Source organism: Oncorhynchus gorbuscha, linkage group LG22, assembly GCF_021184085.1.
Source record: "Oncorhynchus gorbuscha isolate QuinsamMale2020 ecotype Even-year linkage group LG22, OgorEven_v1.0, whole genome shotgun sequence".
In the NCBI taxonomy this organism is placed as follows: Eukaryota; Metazoa; Chordata; class Actinopteri; order Salmoniformes; family Salmonidae; genus Oncorhynchus; species Oncorhynchus gorbuscha.
Genome location: NC_060194.1, coordinates 20,593,835 through 20,614,393, shown reverse-complemented (window position 1 = coordinate 20,614,393; position 20,559 = coordinate 20,593,835). Strand labels below are relative to the sequence as shown.

At 42.7% G+C, this 20,559-nt stretch overlaps 1 protein-coding gene across 1 annotated transcript in view; it reads left to right on the top strand.

Annotated features, from left to right (window-relative positions):
- The window catches only part of LOC124009312 (tenascin-N-like), a 30,820-nt gene extending 13,845 nt beyond the window's left edge, over positions 1–16,975 (top strand). Inside the window, exons 7-17 of the mRNA XM_046320979.1 lie at positions 4,080–4,343; positions 5,988–6,251; positions 8,492–8,755; positions 9,468–9,731; positions 13,020–13,150; positions 13,599–13,737; positions 14,035–14,186; positions 14,349–14,445; positions 14,592–14,756; positions 14,938–15,101; positions 15,648–16,975. Of these exons, the coding sequence (XP_046176935.1) occupies positions 4,080–4,343; positions 5,988–6,251; positions 8,492–8,755; positions 9,468–9,731; positions 13,020–13,150; positions 13,599–13,737; positions 14,035–14,186; positions 14,349–14,445; positions 14,592–14,756; positions 14,938–15,101; positions 15,648–15,773 (2,030 nt within the window). The 3' untranslated portion in view covers positions 15,774–16,975. The remainder of the gene's footprint in view (positions 1–4,079; positions 4,344–5,987; positions 6,252–8,491; positions 8,756–9,467; positions 9,732–13,019; positions 13,151–13,598; positions 13,738–14,034; positions 14,187–14,348; positions 14,446–14,591; positions 14,757–14,937; positions 15,102–15,647) is intronic.
- The last annotated feature ends 3,584 nt before the right edge of the window (positions 16,976–20,559 follow it).

The window sequence follows — 20,559 nt, the reverse complement described above, 5'->3', positions numbered from 1 at the left end:
ATTATAATAGACCTTAATTTATAGTCTCTTTTCACTCTGTCCAGCTTGCTAATAGTCATCGTAATGGAAGCTAGACTGTCAGGGAGCATCGAAAATTCCAAAAGCGATAGATAAAGGACTATTTTTGCACATTTTGACGGCAAGGCAATATAATCCATTTTAAGTGCGGCCCCCTGGACCTCGTTGAAGACCGAATGTGGCCTGCGGAGAAAAATGAGTTTGACACTTCTGCTCTAAACCATTCCCAACTCTACTGTGAGAACAGAGGAGTAAAATAGGCACAGAATGTGTTAGAGTCCATAGCTTGATAAAGTACAGTACTGTACCCTGGTATTAGGTCTCACTATAACAGCCAATGATAGTAGAATATGAACGTGGTCAGGAAGACTAATAATTATGGGTAGTGATTATGGGTCATAAATCACAGTTTAATAATCTGGACAGATTCTAATGATCGTGGTAAGAGTGTCTGGACCAGGATCCGAGCCCTAAGGCCAGTGTAGTCCATGATTTACATAAAGCCACCCGGTCCTTAAAAATACCAGAATACTTCTTTGGATCTTACAAGCATTCTCTTGAGTATTTTGCGCGACGATGAATTCATAAAGGATGTTAACTTCTGCAGCCGGTCCTGCCAACCCGATACCTGCCACTTATTTGACCGACTGAAATGACTGTCTACAATTGCAGCTTGGCCTGCTCCTTTTGTTGGCTGTTTATTGCTGGAGATGTATTGCAGTAGTTCAAAAGCAGAGCTGTCCCTGTCTCATTACGGTGATGGTGCTTTTAGTTTTCTCAACCCTCAGGTGACATTTCATGGGTTTCATTTGGGTGTTAACCATTGTAGCGTTTCCGGGTTTGATGGTTGTCAGGTGTCTTTCCATTACCCCGCACATCCGTCGTCACAGAGCTAATCTTCACACAAGACAACGTGGCCTGTCTCAACTTCCACCACGGAAACCTTCACTTGAGGAGTTGCACGAAAGGCTTATAGTGATTTTGGAAGTTGGAACTCCAGAGTTCCCTTAGATAGGCGTGGAATTGTTTCAAGATGAGTGTGTGTGTCGGGAACTTCTAAAAGGTCACCTATTATTGCTACTGCCCAATTTGTTCTCCTCAGAGCGATATAGTCACACGCGCGATAGAAAAATAGGAAAATTCGAACATAATTACAATCACATAGAGGCAGTTTATTGTGACTGTCTGTGAGTATATGAGCCTCCTAATAACCGTACAGAGTATGAAACTGTATCCTGTGGGGACACCCCTGACAGCTCACATTATGTAAGCCTCAATTAGAGGACCTTTGTTCCTTCCTCTCAGCAAGTTATACATTACAGAACATTTTCTCACAAGTGGCCGGTCCACTTACAACAAGAAGGGGAAATGGCTTTTCAATTCCTCTCTCTTTCAGGAAAGATCTGCTATTTATTTACTGTGAAAATCAGCTAGAGTGCATTGTCTTCTTTTATTGAATGGCATTATAGTATTTTGTGAAACAAATCTCTCTCTTCTCCTGTCATAAATCATAAATCCTTATTTCATAGACAATGAAACGGTGGACTACGACGTTAGACCTTGTAACGTGTGCGCGGTTCCTGCGTCAGTATTGTTGCCAGGGCTCAGTAAGGAGAGATAAATTGTAGCAACCTGAAAGCATTCGGGACAAGCCAAAATCAACAGAATTTCTACCTGTCACTGTAACCTGCCAGAGGACTGTAATGCTCATAAACACAACATAGTAGTCTACTGGTGCTACCGCATCAGATTAAATAAGGTTTACACAGGAGCGGCCATATAACTAGAAGCAGATGCATGGTTAGGTGAAAGTCAGGGAAAGTGTTTAGTCTTCATCATGGTCCCTGGACTCTAAGGCCATGTGGAGCTGTGCAGTACAGCTGGGCTGCAGTCAGTGATGTGGGCGGAGGAGTACTCTGGCATCTTTCAGAGAGTCTGAGGCACTGAAGTTACTAATCTCCCCTGCCACCTAATTGCAGTGTGGATGGACTCACGTACAGACTGACCCACATGGGACGAATTGCACCTTTCTGGCTCCTCGAGCACTAGACTTTCTGCTGTCATTGTCCGTTTAAATAAAGCTTGTGAATGGGAACAAACTACTAGCAGCTTTCTCCCCAGCCTGTAAGGATGGTAAGGAGGCCTACTGATGGATAAGCTCTTTTCCACATGGTAAACCGCAACCGGTGTTTTGTAGTCTCCCCACTCAGCTACCGTGGCAGCAGAAGCTTGAGCTATCCAAAGCCGTCATACATCACGATATGGCCTCGCCAAACGTGGTCTCTTCCCATGGAAACATAACACCTACCAACGTGCTGATCTGTTTCAGCGTGAGCAACCAAACATGGGACAGGATCAGAAAGCTGCGGCACGTGTTAACTCCTACACGGTACATAGGCCTTTCTCCGAGGCTACTGATACTATGTGTAACTCATTAGCATTTTCTTGTGATTAACCCCTGTCAGCTTGTCAAGCAATGTACCCACATACAGTGGCAAAAAGACAGCAGCTAAACCTTATAAGTGCCTCCCGATGCCGGCACTCTCTCTTTGGACGCATCAATAATCCGTTTTCATGATGCGGATAGCGTGGTGACATAGAGCTGACCTTGGAGGAGTCGCAGAGGGATATAGCCTAAATGATGATTGCTTTTACATGTCTTCTCACTTCCTCTCTCTGTCTGGCTGCTGATGCCACTGATGCTTGCCTTCCCTGACCCCCGTAGAGCTGCAAGCTCCATTCCCCTCACTCACCTCGCTCTGCTGGGTGCTCCTCTCTGGATCCTCCCTGTCAGTCTGCTCACATCCGCCATATATCTTCTCTGTCCCCTGAGACCTTAAGCCCCTTGACTTCCTCGTCATAGAGAGCGCGTGCCCCAGCAAGCATGGGCCCCATCTGGGTATTTGGTTAGCAAGGTGGGCACAGGCGAGCCCACACCAAGCCCACACCAGCCGACACAGGTTAGCCCACACCATGCCCAACACAGTCTATCCCAAACCAGTCCCAGCTAGAGGCGGGGGCTCATTCGAATATTTGGTTCCAGTTAAAGTGTTCTGTTGTGTAATGCCCACATGTTTTAAAATCTTGTTTACAGCCAATGATGAAGTCTCAAAAAATACTTAAATAACATACAGTATGAGTTAATAGTTTCTCTTGTAAAAATCAATGTATTAGAGATGGGCATTTCAAGTCTTTTCGGTGAGCTGGCGCATTTGGCTCTTCGTTCATGATGTTAAAAAATAGCAAATCTCCAATGTAAAGCCCAAAATGTAGGCTGCCTTTATGTCAGATCATGAAATGCAAGTTCAAAATATTTTTTTATTTGGCCAAATTCTTAGATGGCCTGTAGTTATTATTGTTAATATTTTTTCATGCACTGAAAAAATGTGCATGGACCAGCATGACGTGCTGTTTATTGTTTCTGCAGTGAGGATTCACCTTTAGAGAATTATGTTGTAAATTAGCTGAAGGGAGGATGGCTCATAATAATGTCCAGAACAGAGCGAATGGAATGGCATAAAACACCTGGAAACCACGTGTTTGATGTATTTGATACCATTCCATAAATTCTGCTCCAGCCATTACCACAAGCCCGTCCTCCCCAATTAAGGTGCCACCAACCTCCTGTGGTAGTAGCAGTATGCAAATCAGGGAGCCAAATGAAGACCTGTGCTGGGAAAAGATTGGCTTATTTCAGGCAAAGTAAGGACTGCCTTCAACAGATATGAACTGCCCACACACATGCCTTAGGGACCAACATGAAGCTGATGAGCAAAGGCGCATTGGCAACCTATATATGGTCAATATTTTTACTCGCATTGGGCCAGCATTGTGCCAATGTAGATGTATGTGCTGGGTCTGCGTTCCTCTTCCAGCCTGCTCCTAGGGTCTCTGTCTGCTCCTCACAGGAGTGAAGAGCCCAACAGAAAATCATTTGACCGACTTGGATAAAATGAATGCTTGAATGGTGTTTTATAAACCACATACCTGAGTGTCCTCATAGAAAATAGTGATTCTTCATACAACGTCTCCTCTGCCTACATCCTCATATATGTAAACAGATCTTGACGATCCTACTAACCTCTTGACCAAAGAAGTGACAGAGGATACCGCTACCGTGGAATGGCAGAAGGTACAAGCAGAGATCGACGGCTATGTGATCAGCTACAGCTCTGCTGAGGGCTCCAGTGGGGAGATCCCTGTTGGGGCAGACAGCACCTCCTACAGGCTGACTGGTCTGAGGCCTGGAGTCATCTACACAGTCTACATCTGGGCTGTCAAGGGCTCCCGGGTCAGCAGGAAAAGCTCCACAGAAGCTGAGACAGGTAAACTGTTAACCAAATGCCTGACTTGTTTTTGTTTCAGTTCTTGAAATAGTCTTAAGTGACGTCTGTCTTTATACTTTGATCCTGATGGCTTGTGGATGAATGGGAGAGAACTTCTCATCCTATGCTTTATGTAGGTCCTTTGTGCAAGAGGACATTTTTTAAATGTTGGGTTCTTGTGGATAGTTCTTAGGGCTGTATTTTCACTTTTAAAGGGATGCACTTTACAAAATGACAACATGGTACAAAAAAAACAGCCAGCCAGACTTTCACCCTCAGCACTTTTATGAATATTTATCTTCTTTACATCTTTTCCAAGAGAGAAACTCTTGCTCAGACCTGTGCTGGGCAAGCTATTTAAAGTAATTAGGTAGACACTTCTTTTGAAATGAGTTTATCATAGCCTATAGCTGTGGAGCATGTTTGTGGAAATGTTTTAGAGACATTTAAGGAGAGCTTAAGGGAGCTAGAAATGGTTCCTTCCTCATTTAATTCTGCTCATTTGAAAGAAACACCAAACATATGCTTCCCTTGTGTGTCAATGTGATGGGATAAAAGGAGGAAGCAGTAACGGCTTGGTGGGGCTATTTCAATAACCCCTCGGTTCACCTAACGATTTGTTTAACTTTCACTTACTGGCAATCCAGTCAGCAAAATACTATCAAATACTTGAGATCAACGTCATACATAAAGGAAAGAGAGAGAGAGAGAGAGAGAGAGAGAGAGAGAGAGAGAGAGAGAGAGAGAGAGAGAGAGAGAGAGAGAGAGAGAGAGAGAGAGAGAGAGAGAATTTTAACTGCTGTTTATGGCATTAAAACAGAAGGCTCAAGTACTATACCAGCTGACTCCCACCATCAGGAAATACAGGCTATAGATAAGCACTGTGTAGGAAATCTCCTCTTGGCTCTCCTAGTTCAAAAATATCACACCCAGTGGTACTATACTTTCCGTATCAGTGTATAAATTTCCTCCCCCACAATCCCATTGATACCAAAAGTAAACAATATGCTACATTAGGTTGTAGGTGAGGTTTGGTCATCTGTCCTTCAGGGACTGTTGGTGTGGGACATTGGAAGCCTATTGGAAGCCTACAGCTGCATTGTCATGGACGCCTGCTTCAGTGAGAAAATGAAACAGACGTAGTACACTAACCTGTCCCATAAGTCAAACAAGGGGATTCCACATGGATACAAACATCTCAGAGGGGTGAAATTCAAGCAGGGCTCCCCATGTTTCCCATGTTTGGTCTGCTGACTGGATGGGGGTAGGTTGGGGAAGGCTAGGATGACTGGATCAGTAAACGTAGATGAACTGTGACACAGGACTAATGGAAGGTGGTCCATAGAGCTTTCTGCTCTCAAACCAGTGTTAACAAGTGTTAACAAACAGGGTGGTGGTAGGTACACTTTAAGGTAGGGTTAGTCATTGAGGTTAAAGTGAACACTGATAATTAATTGAAAAATGCCTTGAAAAATATATTTTAAAAAATACATTGTTAAAGATCTTCATGTGATAACACTGCACTGGTAGAATGACATAACATATGCTTTAACATAGTTCCTAACACATCTAGCTTTTAGTGCCTGCTACTTACATAGTATGTGCTGAAACTACTGAAATTAACTCACACGCATACCTCTCCAGAACTAGATGTTCCTACTAACCTGTTGACCAGAGAAGTGACAGAAGACACAGCGACAGTAACATGGGATAAAGTCCAGGCTGAAATCGACGGCTACCTGATCAGCTACAGCTCTGCTGAGGGCTCCAGTGGGGAAATCCCTGTTGGGGCAGACAGCACCTCCTACAGGCTGACTGGGCTGAGGCCTGGAGTTATCTACACAGTCTACATCTGGGCTGTCAAGGGCTCCCGGGTCAGCAGGAAAAGCTCCACAGAAGCTGAGACAGGTAAACTGTTAACCAAATGCCTGACTTGTTTTTGTTTCAGTTCTTGAAATAGTCTTAAGTGACGTCTGTCTTTATACTTTGATCCTGATGGCTTGTGGATGAATGGGAGAGAACTTCTCATCCTATACTTTATGTAGGTCCTTTGTGCAAGAGGACATTTTTTAAATGTTGGGTTCTTGTGGATAGTTCTTAGGGCTGTATTTTCACTTTTAAAGGGATGCACTTTACAAAATGACAACATGGTACAAAAAAAAACAGCCAGCCAGACTTTCACCCTCAGCACTTTTATGAATATTTATCTTCTTTACATCTTTTCCAAGAGGGAAACTCTTGCTCAGACCTGTGCTGGGCAAGCTATTTAAAGTAATTAGGTAGACACTTCTTTTGAAATGAGTTTATCATAGCCTATAGCTGTGGAGCATGTTTGTGGAAATGTTTTAGAGACATTTAAGGAGAGCTTAAGGGAGCTAGAAATGGTTCCTTCCTTATTTAATTCTGCTCATTTGAAAGAAACACCAAACATATGCTTCCCTTGTGTGTCAATGTGATGGGATAAAAGGAGGAAGCAGTAACGGCTTGGTGGGGCTATTTCAATAACCCATCGGTTCACCTAACGATTTGTTTAACTTTCACTTACTGGCAATCCAGTCAGCAAAATACTATCAAATACTTGAGATCAACGTCATACATAGAAGAGAAAGAGAGAGAGAGAGAGAGAGAGAGAGAGAGAGAGAGAGAGAGAGAGAGAGAGAGAGAGAGAGAGAGAGAGAGAGAGAGAGAGAGAGAGAGAGAGAGAGAGAGAGAGGAGAGTGCATTTTAACTGCCGTTTATGGCATTAAAACAGAAGGCTCAAGTACTATACCAGCTGACTCCCACCATCAGGAAATACAGGCTATAGATAAGCACTGTGTAGGAAATCTCCTCTTGGCTCCCCTAGTTCAAAAATATCACACCCAGTGGTACTATACTTTCCGTATCAGTGTATACATTTCCTCCCCCACAATCCAATTGATACCAAAAGTAAACAATATGCTACATTAGGTTGTAGGTGAGGTTTGGTCGTCTGGCCTTCAGGGACTGTTGGTGTGGGACATTGGAAGCCTATTGGAAGCCTACAGCTGCATTGTCATGGACGCCTGCTTCAGTGAGAAAAGGAAACAGACATAGTACACTAACCTGTCCCATAAGTCAAACAACGGGATTCCACATGGATACAAACATCTCAGTGTTATGCTGGTGAATGAGGACCCAAAAGCGACTTAACGAAAACAGAGTCTTTATTCCAGTATATGACAAAAGTAATAATCCTGGATATATCAAGGAGAAAACAAAACAGGAAAACTGAAATCCACTCGTCAGTAGCGAGGACTGACTGGAGACTCGACCATAGACTGCAGGTTGCTTCGGGAAGGCACCGACCGTAGCAGACTAAGACACCTGCTCACACGCAGCATCTGAAGAAGGTAAAACACGACAGGGCGAGACAAGGACACAGAACAGCGAACATCATACAAGGATCCGACAAGGACAGAAGCGGAAAACAGAGGGAGAAATAGTGGCTCTAATCAGAGGGCAAAATAGGGGACAGGTGTGAAAAGAGTAAATGAGGTAGTAGGAGAATGAGGAACAGCTGGGAGCAGGAACGGAACGATAGGGAGAGAGAGCGAGAGAGGGAGAGAGGGAGGGGAAGAGAGGGATAGAAAGAGGGAAAGAACCTAATAAGACCAGCAGAGGGAAACGAATAGAAGGGAAGCACAGAGACAAGACATGATAACCAATGACAAAACATGACACTCAGAGGGGTGAAATTCAAGCAGGGCTCCCCATGTTTCCCATGTTTGGTCTGCTGACTGGATGGGGGTAGGTTGGGGAAGGCTAGGATGACTGGATCAGTAAACGTAGATGAACTGTGACACAGGACTAATGGAAGGTGGTCCATAGAGCTTTCTTCTCTCAAACCAGTGTTAACAAGTGTTAACAAACAGGGTGATGGTAGGTACACTTTAAGGTAGGGTTAGTCATTGAGGTTAAAGTGAACACTGATAATTAATTGAAAAATGCCTTGAAAAATATATTTAAAAAAATACATTGTTAAAGATCTTCATGTGATAACACTGCACTGGTAGAATGACATAACATATGCTTTAACATAGTTCCTAACACATCTAGCTTTTAGTGCCTGCTACTTACATAGTATGTGCTGAAACTACTGAAATTAACTCACACGCATACCTCTCCAGAACTAGATGTTCCTACTAACCTGTTGACCAGAGAAGTGACAGAAGACACAGCGACAGTAACATGGGATAAAGTCCAGGCTGAAATCGACGGCTACCTGATCAGCTACAGCTCTGCTGAGGGCTCCAGTGGGGAAATCCCTGTTGGGGCAGACAGCACCTCCTACAGGCTGACTGGGCTGAGGCCTGGAGTCATCTACACAGTCTACATCTGGGCTGTCAAGGGCTCCCGGGTCAGCAGGAAGAGCTTCGTTGACGCTGAGACAGGTCACTAACTCGTCTCGTGATTCAAAGTGTTGAAAAACCCTGTAGATATGGATGTTACTTAAAATAGGAAGTGTTTGTGTTAGATAATTCATCTGGGACTATACAAAGTAGTGTTACCAGTAAAAGTGGCAAATAGATAATCAATCAAACTTGTCTCACATATCCTTAGGCATTCCACAACTGACCATCACAGAAAATGATGTATTCTAATAATATGTATACTCAAAAATAGATTACACTTCAAAATTGAAGTTTGTCTGATGTTTTTAAATCTTAATGTCAAGATTAGTACACTTTCTGCACACCATTGACTGAGTACATCCAGCTATATTCCCCAAACTCCTTGAAACAAATTTGCATTGCAAAAGCTTGAGATGATATAGTGATAATCTTTCCCAGGTAATTTAGAATTTTGCCATATAGCTGCAGCTACAAAACGGATGGCCTGTAACGTGAACTTATCTCAACAGATGATCACTTTTGAGGCCTAAAAACATCCAACAAACATTGCTATTGGGTTGTAATTCCCCAATAATTCAATATTAGTTTGTTAATTATTCTATGCAAAATACTTGTGCTACTTTTTTAACAAATCCTGACATGAAAATGATCTCGCTCTTGGGAAACACAACTTTTATTCTCTCAGATGAAAAAAAAAGTAATGCATAGTAGACTGTGTATAGTAATAATCCATTTACTAATGGTTCTCCAGATCTGGATGCTCCTACTAACCTCTTTACCAGAGAAGTGACAGAGGACACAGCTGATGTGTCGTGGGACAGACCTTTAGCGGACATTGATGGCTACCTGATCAGCTACAGCTCTGCTGAGGGCTCCAGTGGGGAGATCCCTGTTGGGGCAGACAGCACCTCCTACAGGCTGACTGGGCTGAGGCCTGGAGTCATCTACACAGTCTACATCTGGGCTGTCAAGGGCTCCCGGGTCAGCAGGAAGAGCTCCACAGAAGCAGAGACAGGTTTTCTATCTGTATTTTCATGATAATCCCACACATTCATTGTCCAATGAGAGAGATAGTCATTTCTGAACAAGAGGTTATTGTGTTTTTGTTTTTCACCTTTATTTAACCAGATAGGCTAGTTCTCATTTAGGATGGTTCTCATAGGCTAGTTCTCATTTACAACTGTGACCTGGCCAAGATAAAGCAAAGCAGTGTGACATAAACAACAACACAGAGTTGTATAAACAAACATACAGTCAATAACACAATAGAAAAAGTCTATATACAGTGTATGCAAATGAGGTAAGATAAAATAAAATAATAACAATTTAGAAATTAAACACTGGGGTGATAGATGTGCAGAAGATTAATGTGCATGTAGAAAAAAAGAACAGTACGGGGATGAGGTAGTCTGATGGGCTATTTACAGATGGGCTATGTACAGGTGCAGTGATCTGTGAGCTGCTCTGACAGCTGGTGCTTACAGTTAGTGAGGGAGATTTGAGTCTCCAGCTTCAGTGATTTTTGCAATTCGTTCCAGTCATTGGCAGCAGAGAACTATAAGGAAAGGCGGCCAAAGGAGGAATTGTCTTTGGGGGTGATCAGTGAAATATACCTGCTGGAGCGCGTGCTACGGGTGGGTGCTGCTATGCTGACCAGTGAGCTGAGATAAGGCGGAGCTTTACCTAGCAAATATTTATAGATGACCTGGAGCCAGTGGGTTTGGCGACAAATGAAGCGAAGGCCAGCCAACGAGAGCATACAGGTCGCAGTGGTGGGTAGTATATGGGGCTTTGGTGACAAAACGGTCGGCACTGTGAGTAGAGTGTTGGAGGCTATTTTGTAAATTACATCGTCGAAGTTAAGGATCGACAGCATAGTCAGTTTTACGAGGGTATGTTTGGCAGCATGAGTGAAGGATGCTTTGGTGTGAAATAGGAAGCCGATTCTAGATTACATTTTGGATTGGAGATGCTTAATGTGAGTCTGGAAGGATAGTTTACAGTCTAGCCAGACACCTAGGTATTTGTAGTTGTCCACATATTCTAAGTCAGAACCATCCAGAGTATGCTGGAAGTGCAGGCAGGTGTGGGCAGCGATCGGTTGAAGAGCATGCATTTAGTCTTACTTGCCATTAAGAGCAGTTGGAGGCCACGGAAGGAGAGTTGTATGGCATTGAGGCTTGTCTGGAGGTTCGTTAACAGTGTCCAAAAGGGCCAGAAGTATACAGAATGGTGTCATCTGCGTAGAGGTGGATCAGAGACTCACTGATGTATACAGAGAAAAGAGTCGGCCCGAGAATTTAACCCTGTGGCACTCCCATAGAGACTGCCAGAGGTCCGGACAACAGACCCTCCGATTTGACACAATGCACTCGGACTGAGATGGAGTTGGTGAACCAGGCAAGGCAGTCATTTGAGAAACCAAGGCTTTTGAGCCTGCCAATAAGAATGTGGTGAGTCAAAAGCCTTGGCCAGGTCGATGAATACAGTTGCACAGTATTGTCTCTTATCGATGGCGGTTATGATATCGTTTGGGACCTTGAGCGTGGCTGAGGTGCACCCATGACCAGCTCGGAAACCAGAATGCATAGCGGAGAAGGTACGGTGAGATTTGAAATGGTCAATGATCTTTTTGTTAACTTGGCTTTCGAAGACCTTAGAAAGGCAGGGTAGGATAGATATAGGTCTGTAGCAGTTTGGGTCTAGAGTGTGTCCCCCTTTGAAGAGGGGGATATCCGCTGCAGCTTTCCAATCTTTGGGGATCTCAGACCGCACGAAAGAGAGATTGAACAGGCTAGTAATAGGGGTTGCAATAATTTTGAGGGATAATTTTAGAAAGAGAGGGTCCTGATTGTCTATCCCGGCTGATTTGTAGGGGTCCAGATTTTGCAGCTCTTTCAGAACATCAGCTATCTGGATTTGGGTGAAGGAGAAATGGCTTGGGCGAGTTGCTGTAGGGGGTGCAGGGCTGTTGACCGAGGTAGGGTTAGCCAGGTGGAAAGCATGGCCTAGCATAGAAAAATGCTTATTGAAATTCTCAATTATCCTGGATTTATTGGTGGTGACAATGTTTCCTAGCCTCAGTGCAGTGGGCAGCTGGGAGGAGATGCTCTTATTCTCCATGGACTTCACAGTGTCCCAGAACTTTTTAGAGTTTGTGCTACAGGATGCAAATCTCTGTTTGAAAAAGCTAGCCTTTGCTTTCCTAACTGCCTGTGTATATTCTTTCCTAACTTCCCTGAAAAGTTGCATATCGCGGGGGCTATTCGATGCTAAGGGCAGTCAGGTCTGGGGTGATCCAAGGGCTATATCTGTTCCTGGTTCTAAATTTTATGTGGCATGCTTATTTCAGATGGTGAGGAAAGCACTTTTAAAGAATAAACAGGCATCCTCTACTGACGGAATGAGGTCAATATCCTTCCAGGATACCCGGGCCAGGTTAATTAGAAAGACCTGCTCACTGAAGTGTTTTAGGGAACGTTTGACAGTGATGAGGGGTGGTTGTTTGACCGCAGACCCATTACGGACGCAGCCAATGAGGCAGTGATCGCTGAGATCCTGGTTGAAGATAGCAGAGGTGTATATGGAGGGCAGGTTGGTTAGGATTATATCTATCAGGGTGCCCGTGTTTACAGATTTGGGGTTCTACCTGGTAGGTTCATTAATTATTTGTGTGAGATTGAGGGCATCAAGCTTAGATTGTAGGATGGCCGGGGTGTTAAGCAGCACGAGCTCTGAAGATAGATGTGGAGCAATCAGTTCACATATGGTGTCCAGGCAACAGCTGGGGGCAGAAGGTGGTCTATAGCAAGCCGTAAAGGTGAGAGACTTGTTTCTGGAAAGGTGGATTTTTAAAAGTAGAAGCTCAAATTGTTTGGGCACAGACCTGGATAGTAAGACAGAACTCTGCAGGCTATCTCTGCAGTAGATTCCAACTCTGCCCCCTATGGCAGTTCTATAGTTAGGGATGGACATTTCAGGGTTTTTGATGGCCTTCCTACGCCAGGATTCAGACAAGGCTAGGACATCCTGTGTGGAGGCATAATCATCTTTGAGGAGCTGTCAGGTTCCTTCGCTCTTAGTGGAATTCTGGTCAACCCAAACCAACAGTTCAAGGATCTGCTCAACATGAGATACAAACAGTGACATTTATTGGAGAATAGAGATGGAGGAATGTAAGGCATGATAAATAGTTCTTCATCAGCTGTCATATTCTTATTTTGCCATCCAATTACTGCATCTGGACATTTTCATTCATTCTATTTGACTAAATGGCTTCTGTTTTGGCATGTTCTCTTCATAGAAATTGACGCACCAAAAAAACTGAAAGCATCGGATGTTAAACTGAATGAAGCTACCCTGACCTGGACTGCTCCCTTAGCCAGAATCGATGGCTACATCCTCACATTGAGAGCTGAGGATGGCAGTTTGAAGGTACTAATTCTCAGTAACACACACTCTAGTTGTGGGCATGGAAATATGCAATGTCATGATATATGTATGTAGCTATAGAAACCTATTATATTAGCCAGTTGTGTTTTTTTCATAGCTTTTGGTATTGGAGATCACAATTTCATTTCATCCTATATGAAAGGGAAAGGAAAGGGAAAGGGGGATAGCTAATCAGTTGAATGCCTTAACTGAAATGTGTCTTTCGCATTTAACCAAACCCCTCTGAATCAGAGAGGTGCGGGGAGCTGCCTTAATCGACAGTTACTGTTGGTGTGCATCGTGTACAAAATACAAGTATTCTCAGTGTTATACCCCTGACCTCTAGTGGCGAAAACATTTGTAAAAACCAACGTCAGTGGTCTTTAGTTCTGTGTCAGTGACTCTTCCTTGTCTCAGTGAATGATTGCGATTTCCACTGTCATCTGAATAGGCTGTGGAGAAGAAGCTGAGGGCAGGAGAGAGCAGCTTTGCCATGTCGGACCTGGAGAAAGGAAAGAACTACATTGTTACCCTCCTTGCTTACAGAGGACCAAAGAGGAGCAGGGTGATAGAGATCACATTTAAAACAGGTACACTGTGCCCTCTATGATCATCATCCACACACCAGACTAGTCTGACTCAGTGTGGTGAGACGCATTTCACAACACTCTTGTGCTATAATTTCAATTTGATTAGTAATGTTTCATTTCTTTCTCATCTTACAATTCATTGGTCACTTGTGAAATATAACTGAAAGCCAACTTTCAGGGCAATTAGCTTTGCTGCTATATCAGAGTAAATTACTTGACACATCGTTACATATCCCCCCCCCCTGTATCCCATAACTTTATAGTTTACTCGCATCATTGCACTTGTATCCTTCACAGTGGGTTTGTTGTACCCATTCCCCATGGACTGTACTCAGATTAAGAAGAATGGTAACGTGGCAAGTGGAATCTACACCATTTACGTCAACAGTGATCGCACCAAGGCCATGGAGGTGTACTGTGACATGGACACTGATGGCGGTGGATGGGTGGTACGCTCAAGCTAAAGTACATTTTGATTGATGGTATTGATGACTGAATGAAAAAAAAAAAACGGTCTGGATAGATGGACCATCGATTTAAGTGGTCAATCAAACGATCAATCAAATGTGTGCGTGAGCAGAGACTGAGATCTACAGTACATCACTCCCCAGGTGTTCCAGAGACGCAACAATGGACAGATGGACTTCATGAAGCGCTGGAGACAGTACATGGCTGGTTTTGGGAACATGACTGATGAATTTTGGCTTGGTTAGTACTGTATAAACATCCTTTTCATCTCCTGTATCTCAATAGGACTGTTATGTCCCTAGGAGTTCCTCTCATGGAATTGATATTGACGATAATGATGATGTAAATGTAATAAGTCCTCAAAGTTCTCTTACTCTAACCCACAGGACTGGACAATATCTATGAGCTGACCAATACTCCCACGCGGTACGAGCTGCGAGTGGACCTTGGTGTGGGTTCGGAGAAGGCCTATGCTGTCTATGACAACTTCAAGATAGCCCCGGCTAAGCAGAAGTTCACGCTGACCATCGGTGAATACAGTGGAACAGCAGGTGGACCAGCTCTTTGTATCTTTCTAACAATTAGTTGAGGAATACAAGCATAAATATTCCACACATTAAACAAACTCAGGGCTGCAACCCACACGCATAACCAATTACCACACAGCTGTGACTGTAATGAATAGAATTTTCACAATGGATGCTGTGAATCTGGTATATGATTGTTTTCCAGGCAATGCCATGAGCTACCATCAAGGTCGCCCCTTCTCCACGGTTGACAATGACAATGACATTGCTCTTGGTAACTGTGCCCTGACACATCGTGGTGCATGGTGGTACAAAAACTGTCACCTTGCCAACCTCAACGGCAAATTCGGAGACAACAGACACAGCATGGTAAGACTTGTGCGGCAGTTTTTTGGGGGTGTAGTGCAAGATCGTACAAGCAGATGGCGCTGATAGCATAATACAGAATCCATGGTAGTTGCACGTGAGCGTCTGGTAGGGGTTTTCTATTCTTAGTGTGAAATGGCTGTCCTAGATTTATCAGCTTCCATAAAGATACACTTTTCTCAAAAAGCCTTATAAATAGCAGGTGTTTATAGCTATCTTTCATTCTCAGGGAGCCTAACAAGAACTGTTTTGTGTCTGCATGAAGAACGTTGAGAGGAAATGGGAGGGAATTGTTTTGTCATATCAAGTTATACCATCCCTCTCTTAATGAGATGCATAATATGTTTGTGTCAGTATTGATGAAGACATCACCGGCACAGATAGAACTTGATAGAAGTTTAATTCTGGATCATTCTATATTTGACCTTATTTTGATAGATATGAGACAGTATGAAATCCTCTTCAGTGTGAAGCAGTTACTAGTATCATGAAACATCTGGCTGACTGTGGCTAATGTGTAGTCCTGTCTCTCTTTCTAACCTCTACCAGGGTGTGAACTGGGAGCCATGGAAGGGTCACCTGATGTCTCTTGATTTCACTGAGATGAAGATTCGGCCTGTGGGCACTGCCAGGAAGAGGAGGTCGCTTAGAAGCAGTACAGCTCCCAGAAAATAGTCCCCCTGTTGAACTAAAGCAGTCAATGGGAACCTCATTACAAACCAGGCAAAGTAGCTAGAACCTCAAACCAGGAACATCAATCTATCTCAAGATTATTGTAACTTACTTTATGTTAACATATCATATGGCTGCAGCCATAAACGTCTTTATTTTTCATAGGATATTTGTATTATATTGGTTTATTTCATATATATTATGAACAAGTGAACTGCAACTTTCACTGTATAGTGTTATCACATGGGCAAAGTAAAAGGATTTCGTATCTTGGCTCTGTCCTAAAGCGGCATTCCTCGCAGACGTAGATTCTTAGCAAATGACCTCTGTCCTATTGTACTGTATATGATTACATTTTATAGGCTGGCTCCATGGCATAAAACAGTCTCCACATTCATAACACTGTCTGCTCCTATTATGCATAATCAGTTAGATTACCCAATGATACCGTGTTTTTAGAATAGTTATACTGCTCTTGTTCACATTCATATCATAGCATAGACCCTGACTCTCTGTTCTAAGTTCTGGTCTCTGGCCTACCCAGCCTACAGAGTTAGCTACATTTCACATTTCAGATGTTTTGCATAAGAAATAGAATGTATGACATGCTCCTTTGTAAGATTGTATTTTCAAGTGTGTATTGTAATTGTGTCGTTCCACGAAGAGTGCCTTTTGGGTCCCTTTGATATTTTAAGTAGAAATTAAAAGCCTGCTATATTAAATGAAGTGCCCTTTAATATAGACCACATGGAGAATTCAATCAATCGGATTCCTAAAATGAATATAGGCTTGCTAAAATGCCAAAATGCAGCATTTTGACATGTCCCTCCATCAACCCTGTATCACTTCTAGGAAGATTTTAACCGACTTAATCCCAAAATGTCTCCAAGTTTTACCATCATTGTAAAGCCCTACTTAAAGTGTTGCTATGACAGTCATTTCTGACGCCTATTATGTATTTCATGTGATTAGTGATTAATTTACATCTGTCCCTCGTTTTAAGGTCAACACTTATGTGAACTGAACATGGTGAAACTATTCCTTTTAAAATATTTCTTTTTGCAGAAGAAACATTGAATATCGAATAGTCAAATCATAGAGTAAAAGCTTTTATTGGCCATTTTCTGGTGTTTTGTGGTTTCAAGCATAACATGTCAACCTTTTTACCCACAGATCGACAGGCTATAAATGTTTCAACAAGTTCATTTTTTTGGTGAAGCTTGCATCCAATCGCCACTGACCTGTTGCACACAACATCCTGTACTTCCATTCCTCCTGTCACAGGGGGATTTATGGCTTTTATGGCTTTTATGTATGACTTCAGAAGAAATTGTCAGCCCTGTTATGGCCATCCCTGTTACTTTATTTCACACTTAATAGACATTTACTATAGTCATTTGAGATGGGAAAACATGATTTTCATGAAGTGGAATGTTAAAAAACAAAATGTTAAAGTTAGGTGAAATCCAACTTTTTTTCTTTCTTTCTTTCTATCTTTTTTTTTCTTATACATTCCTCAAAAGGTAGCAAATTGGTGGAATGACCCAGTTGCTGTGTTATATTGAAGTCCTTTTTAGCACTATGTCACGGCTCTCGTCGAAAGGAGTGGACCAAAGCGCAGCGTGGAAAGTGTTCATGATTTTATTATCCAAAAAAACACTCAAACAAAATAACAAAACGAAAGCGCCCAGTTCTGTCAGGTAACAGACACTAAAGAGAAAACAAGACCCCACAAAACCCAAAAGGAAAATGACAACTTATATATGATCCCCAATCAGAGACAACGATAAACAGCTGCCTCTGATTGGGAATCACACTCAGCAAAAACCAAAGAAATAGGAAACATAGACTTTCCCACCCGAGTCACACTCTGACCTAACCAATCATAGAAAATAATAAGGATCTCTAAGGTCAGGGCGTGACACACTAGCATCTATGCCTGCAGTGACAGAGAGTGCTATTTGAATGGGACATGACTTCACACAGTGTTTATCAAAAAGATGCAGTTGATGTTAATCAACTAATTCAATTCATACTTGAAGAGGAACGAAGTAGAACACGTTTGATTTTCACCATCTCTTTCCCAGAAACAGGGTTAGATTTGCAGAAAATGTTAGATTTACCAGAAAAACAGAATAGCAGATTTGCAGTTTCCTTTTGTTGAATGACTATGGTTTTCTCTTTGAAAGACACAGTCTAGGATAACCTACACTTGAGTTGTGTATCATACCACAAGTTGAAGTTTCTCAACTTCCCCTGGTTTCTCAGCTGTCGTTTCAATGCACTGCTGAGGAATGATTTCACACATTGGACTGTGTGAATAACAATGCAAGAAAGATATTCACAAAGTTAAGCGAGAATGAAAAAGAAGGACGAAGAAGATGGGGCCTACTGTGGAATATTCTAGCTGAGCTTTTGAAATGTCTCACAGGAGCCAATTGATGCAATAGCTCATTGAACCACATTGATTGCAAATTACTATAAAGAAGATTGGTTCCTATAACAGCACTGCGGGGCAAATGAGCTCTTAAAGAGATTCTCTAATACTTTTTAGCCACTAGTCTGAAAGTAACACTCACGAGCCAAAAGTGGTCCCCGACAATTGCGTACTACCGTATGCCACATATGTGCAGATATGTGCACCACATCATTGCTCTCTCTCTCTCTCTCTGCTGTGTCCAATGAGCTGTTGGGCCCGTCCTGCAACCTCATTAGATAATGAAGGGAAATACACAAATGCGAGGGGCTGAAACTCATTGGCTAGAACTCTAATTTCTAGGGGGACTAGGAATTAGGAATTGTGAATAATTGAGGTAGAACAGTATTCTGCTCTTAGATTATACATGTATGAACTACACATTCACACATCCAGCCCAACGTGGGAGGTTTAAAAATACTTTCTTAGTCGGCAAAGTAGCGTAGCATGTCTTTAATGCTGAGATGAATGTAATAGGGATGGAAAGGGAAGGAAATGAAAACAATAAGTAAAACAGTTTTACCCTGAGAATGACTCCTTTATGCGCTTATTCCTGCTTCAAAGGTTACTTCAATTGTCAATTAACATATGCTTATTTTGTCATCCCTACACTTTTGAGTATACATGCAGCAGTGTTTTGAGTCTGTGGCTATTTACCTCACTCACAGAGAACAAGTTCAACATGAGGTCAAGTTTGGTGCTCAGATTCCAAAGTGGCATCTGACAAACAGGCTTTCATACAACAGAGTACCTACCCATGAGCATACGCTGAATCACCATTGAAGTGTGTGTGAGGCTAAGGGAAGGGTTGATGTCATTTTTCCACGAGTGGTAGTGTAGTATTCAAACAAGACTTGTTTGTTTAAAAGTGGAGTACTGCTGGGGTTGGTGGGTTGTGTCATGGCAGACAAACTGCCATCAGCCCACATAGACTTTCCACTGCATGTCTGTGCTCTGCCTCTGAATGTCTGGGCCTGTCAGAGCTGTAGGACTCAGCAACACGGCATGTCTGACAGAGAGTAGGAAACCCCCAAATCATTATCTCGACACATAGAATTGGCTAGTCACTGCTCCAGAACCAGACTATCACTACATATCAGTTTGAAATAACAACAAACATCCAGAGTGTGTGGATGCTAATGCTTTATGTTGGTTACCAAATATCAGATTCAATTATGATACATTTGCCCAAGTTCTCGAGGGATGAAGTCAATTTACGCAACAAACAAGATAACAGAAATCTATACACATCTATTGTGAACCACACATGAACCAACCAACAAAGAATCAACAAAGCTACAAAAATACTTTATTTCGTCCCTCTTTTCTCCAGCTGTTTTGTAAAATCAAATGACAGGATAAATGATTCACGCAGCCGCCAGTGTGGCCTGAGCTCATAACTCGAAAAGGTATCACCTCAGCGATTTCTTGTGTGATGACAAACAGACAGAATATATAGGTAACTGACAAAAATAAAGGAAACACTTGAGTAAGGCCTAGACTCAATCAGATCAAGCATTAACTGGCGGTAGCCGCCACCCTCATAACTGATGTTCTGGCGGTGTCGAAGGTGTAACTGCGTTTGGAGCTGTCAAATTGGAGAGCAGCTGCTCTTGATCATTGTAACCCATCAATTACCCTTGCATTAAAAGTTCAAAACGAGAGTGTAGGCTATACAGAAATAATGATGTTCAAATCAAAAATCATTAAAGTAATGAGGATTTCTATCAGCCTAATCGAGGTGTAGATTACATCTCACATTCCAGCGTTCAAACCTGTAAACAAGGCTGCAGGAGATTTATCTTAATGCGACTCCGTGCAGTCAATGGCAACGTCCCCTTTAGGTAGGCTATAATGCCAGGAGCCGCTTATGGATTTGACAGCTGTAACACAGTTCCACCTCTGACACGTCAAAACAAGCGCTATCTGGATGTCGGCTAAAGTGGATCTGATTGAATATAGCCCTGCATGAGTGATACCAATTATATTGAAAGCAAGTATTTTGTACGCAGGTGTGGTTCCTGAATTAATTAAGCAGTTAACATCCCATCATGCTTAGGGTCATATGTAAAATGCCCAGTTTCCCATTGTTTTGGCATGACTAGAAGAAGAAATCTCATTGACTTTGAAATAGGGGTCTCAAAGGAGCTTAGGGGGGTTTAAAGTGTGTGTGTGTGTGTGGTGTGTGTGTGTGTGTGTGCGTGTGTGTGTGTGTGTGTGTGTGTGTGTGTGTGTGTGTGTGTGTGTGTGTGTGTGTGTGTGTGTGTGTGTGTGTGTGTGTGTGTGTGTGTGTGTGTGCGTGCGTGCGTGTGT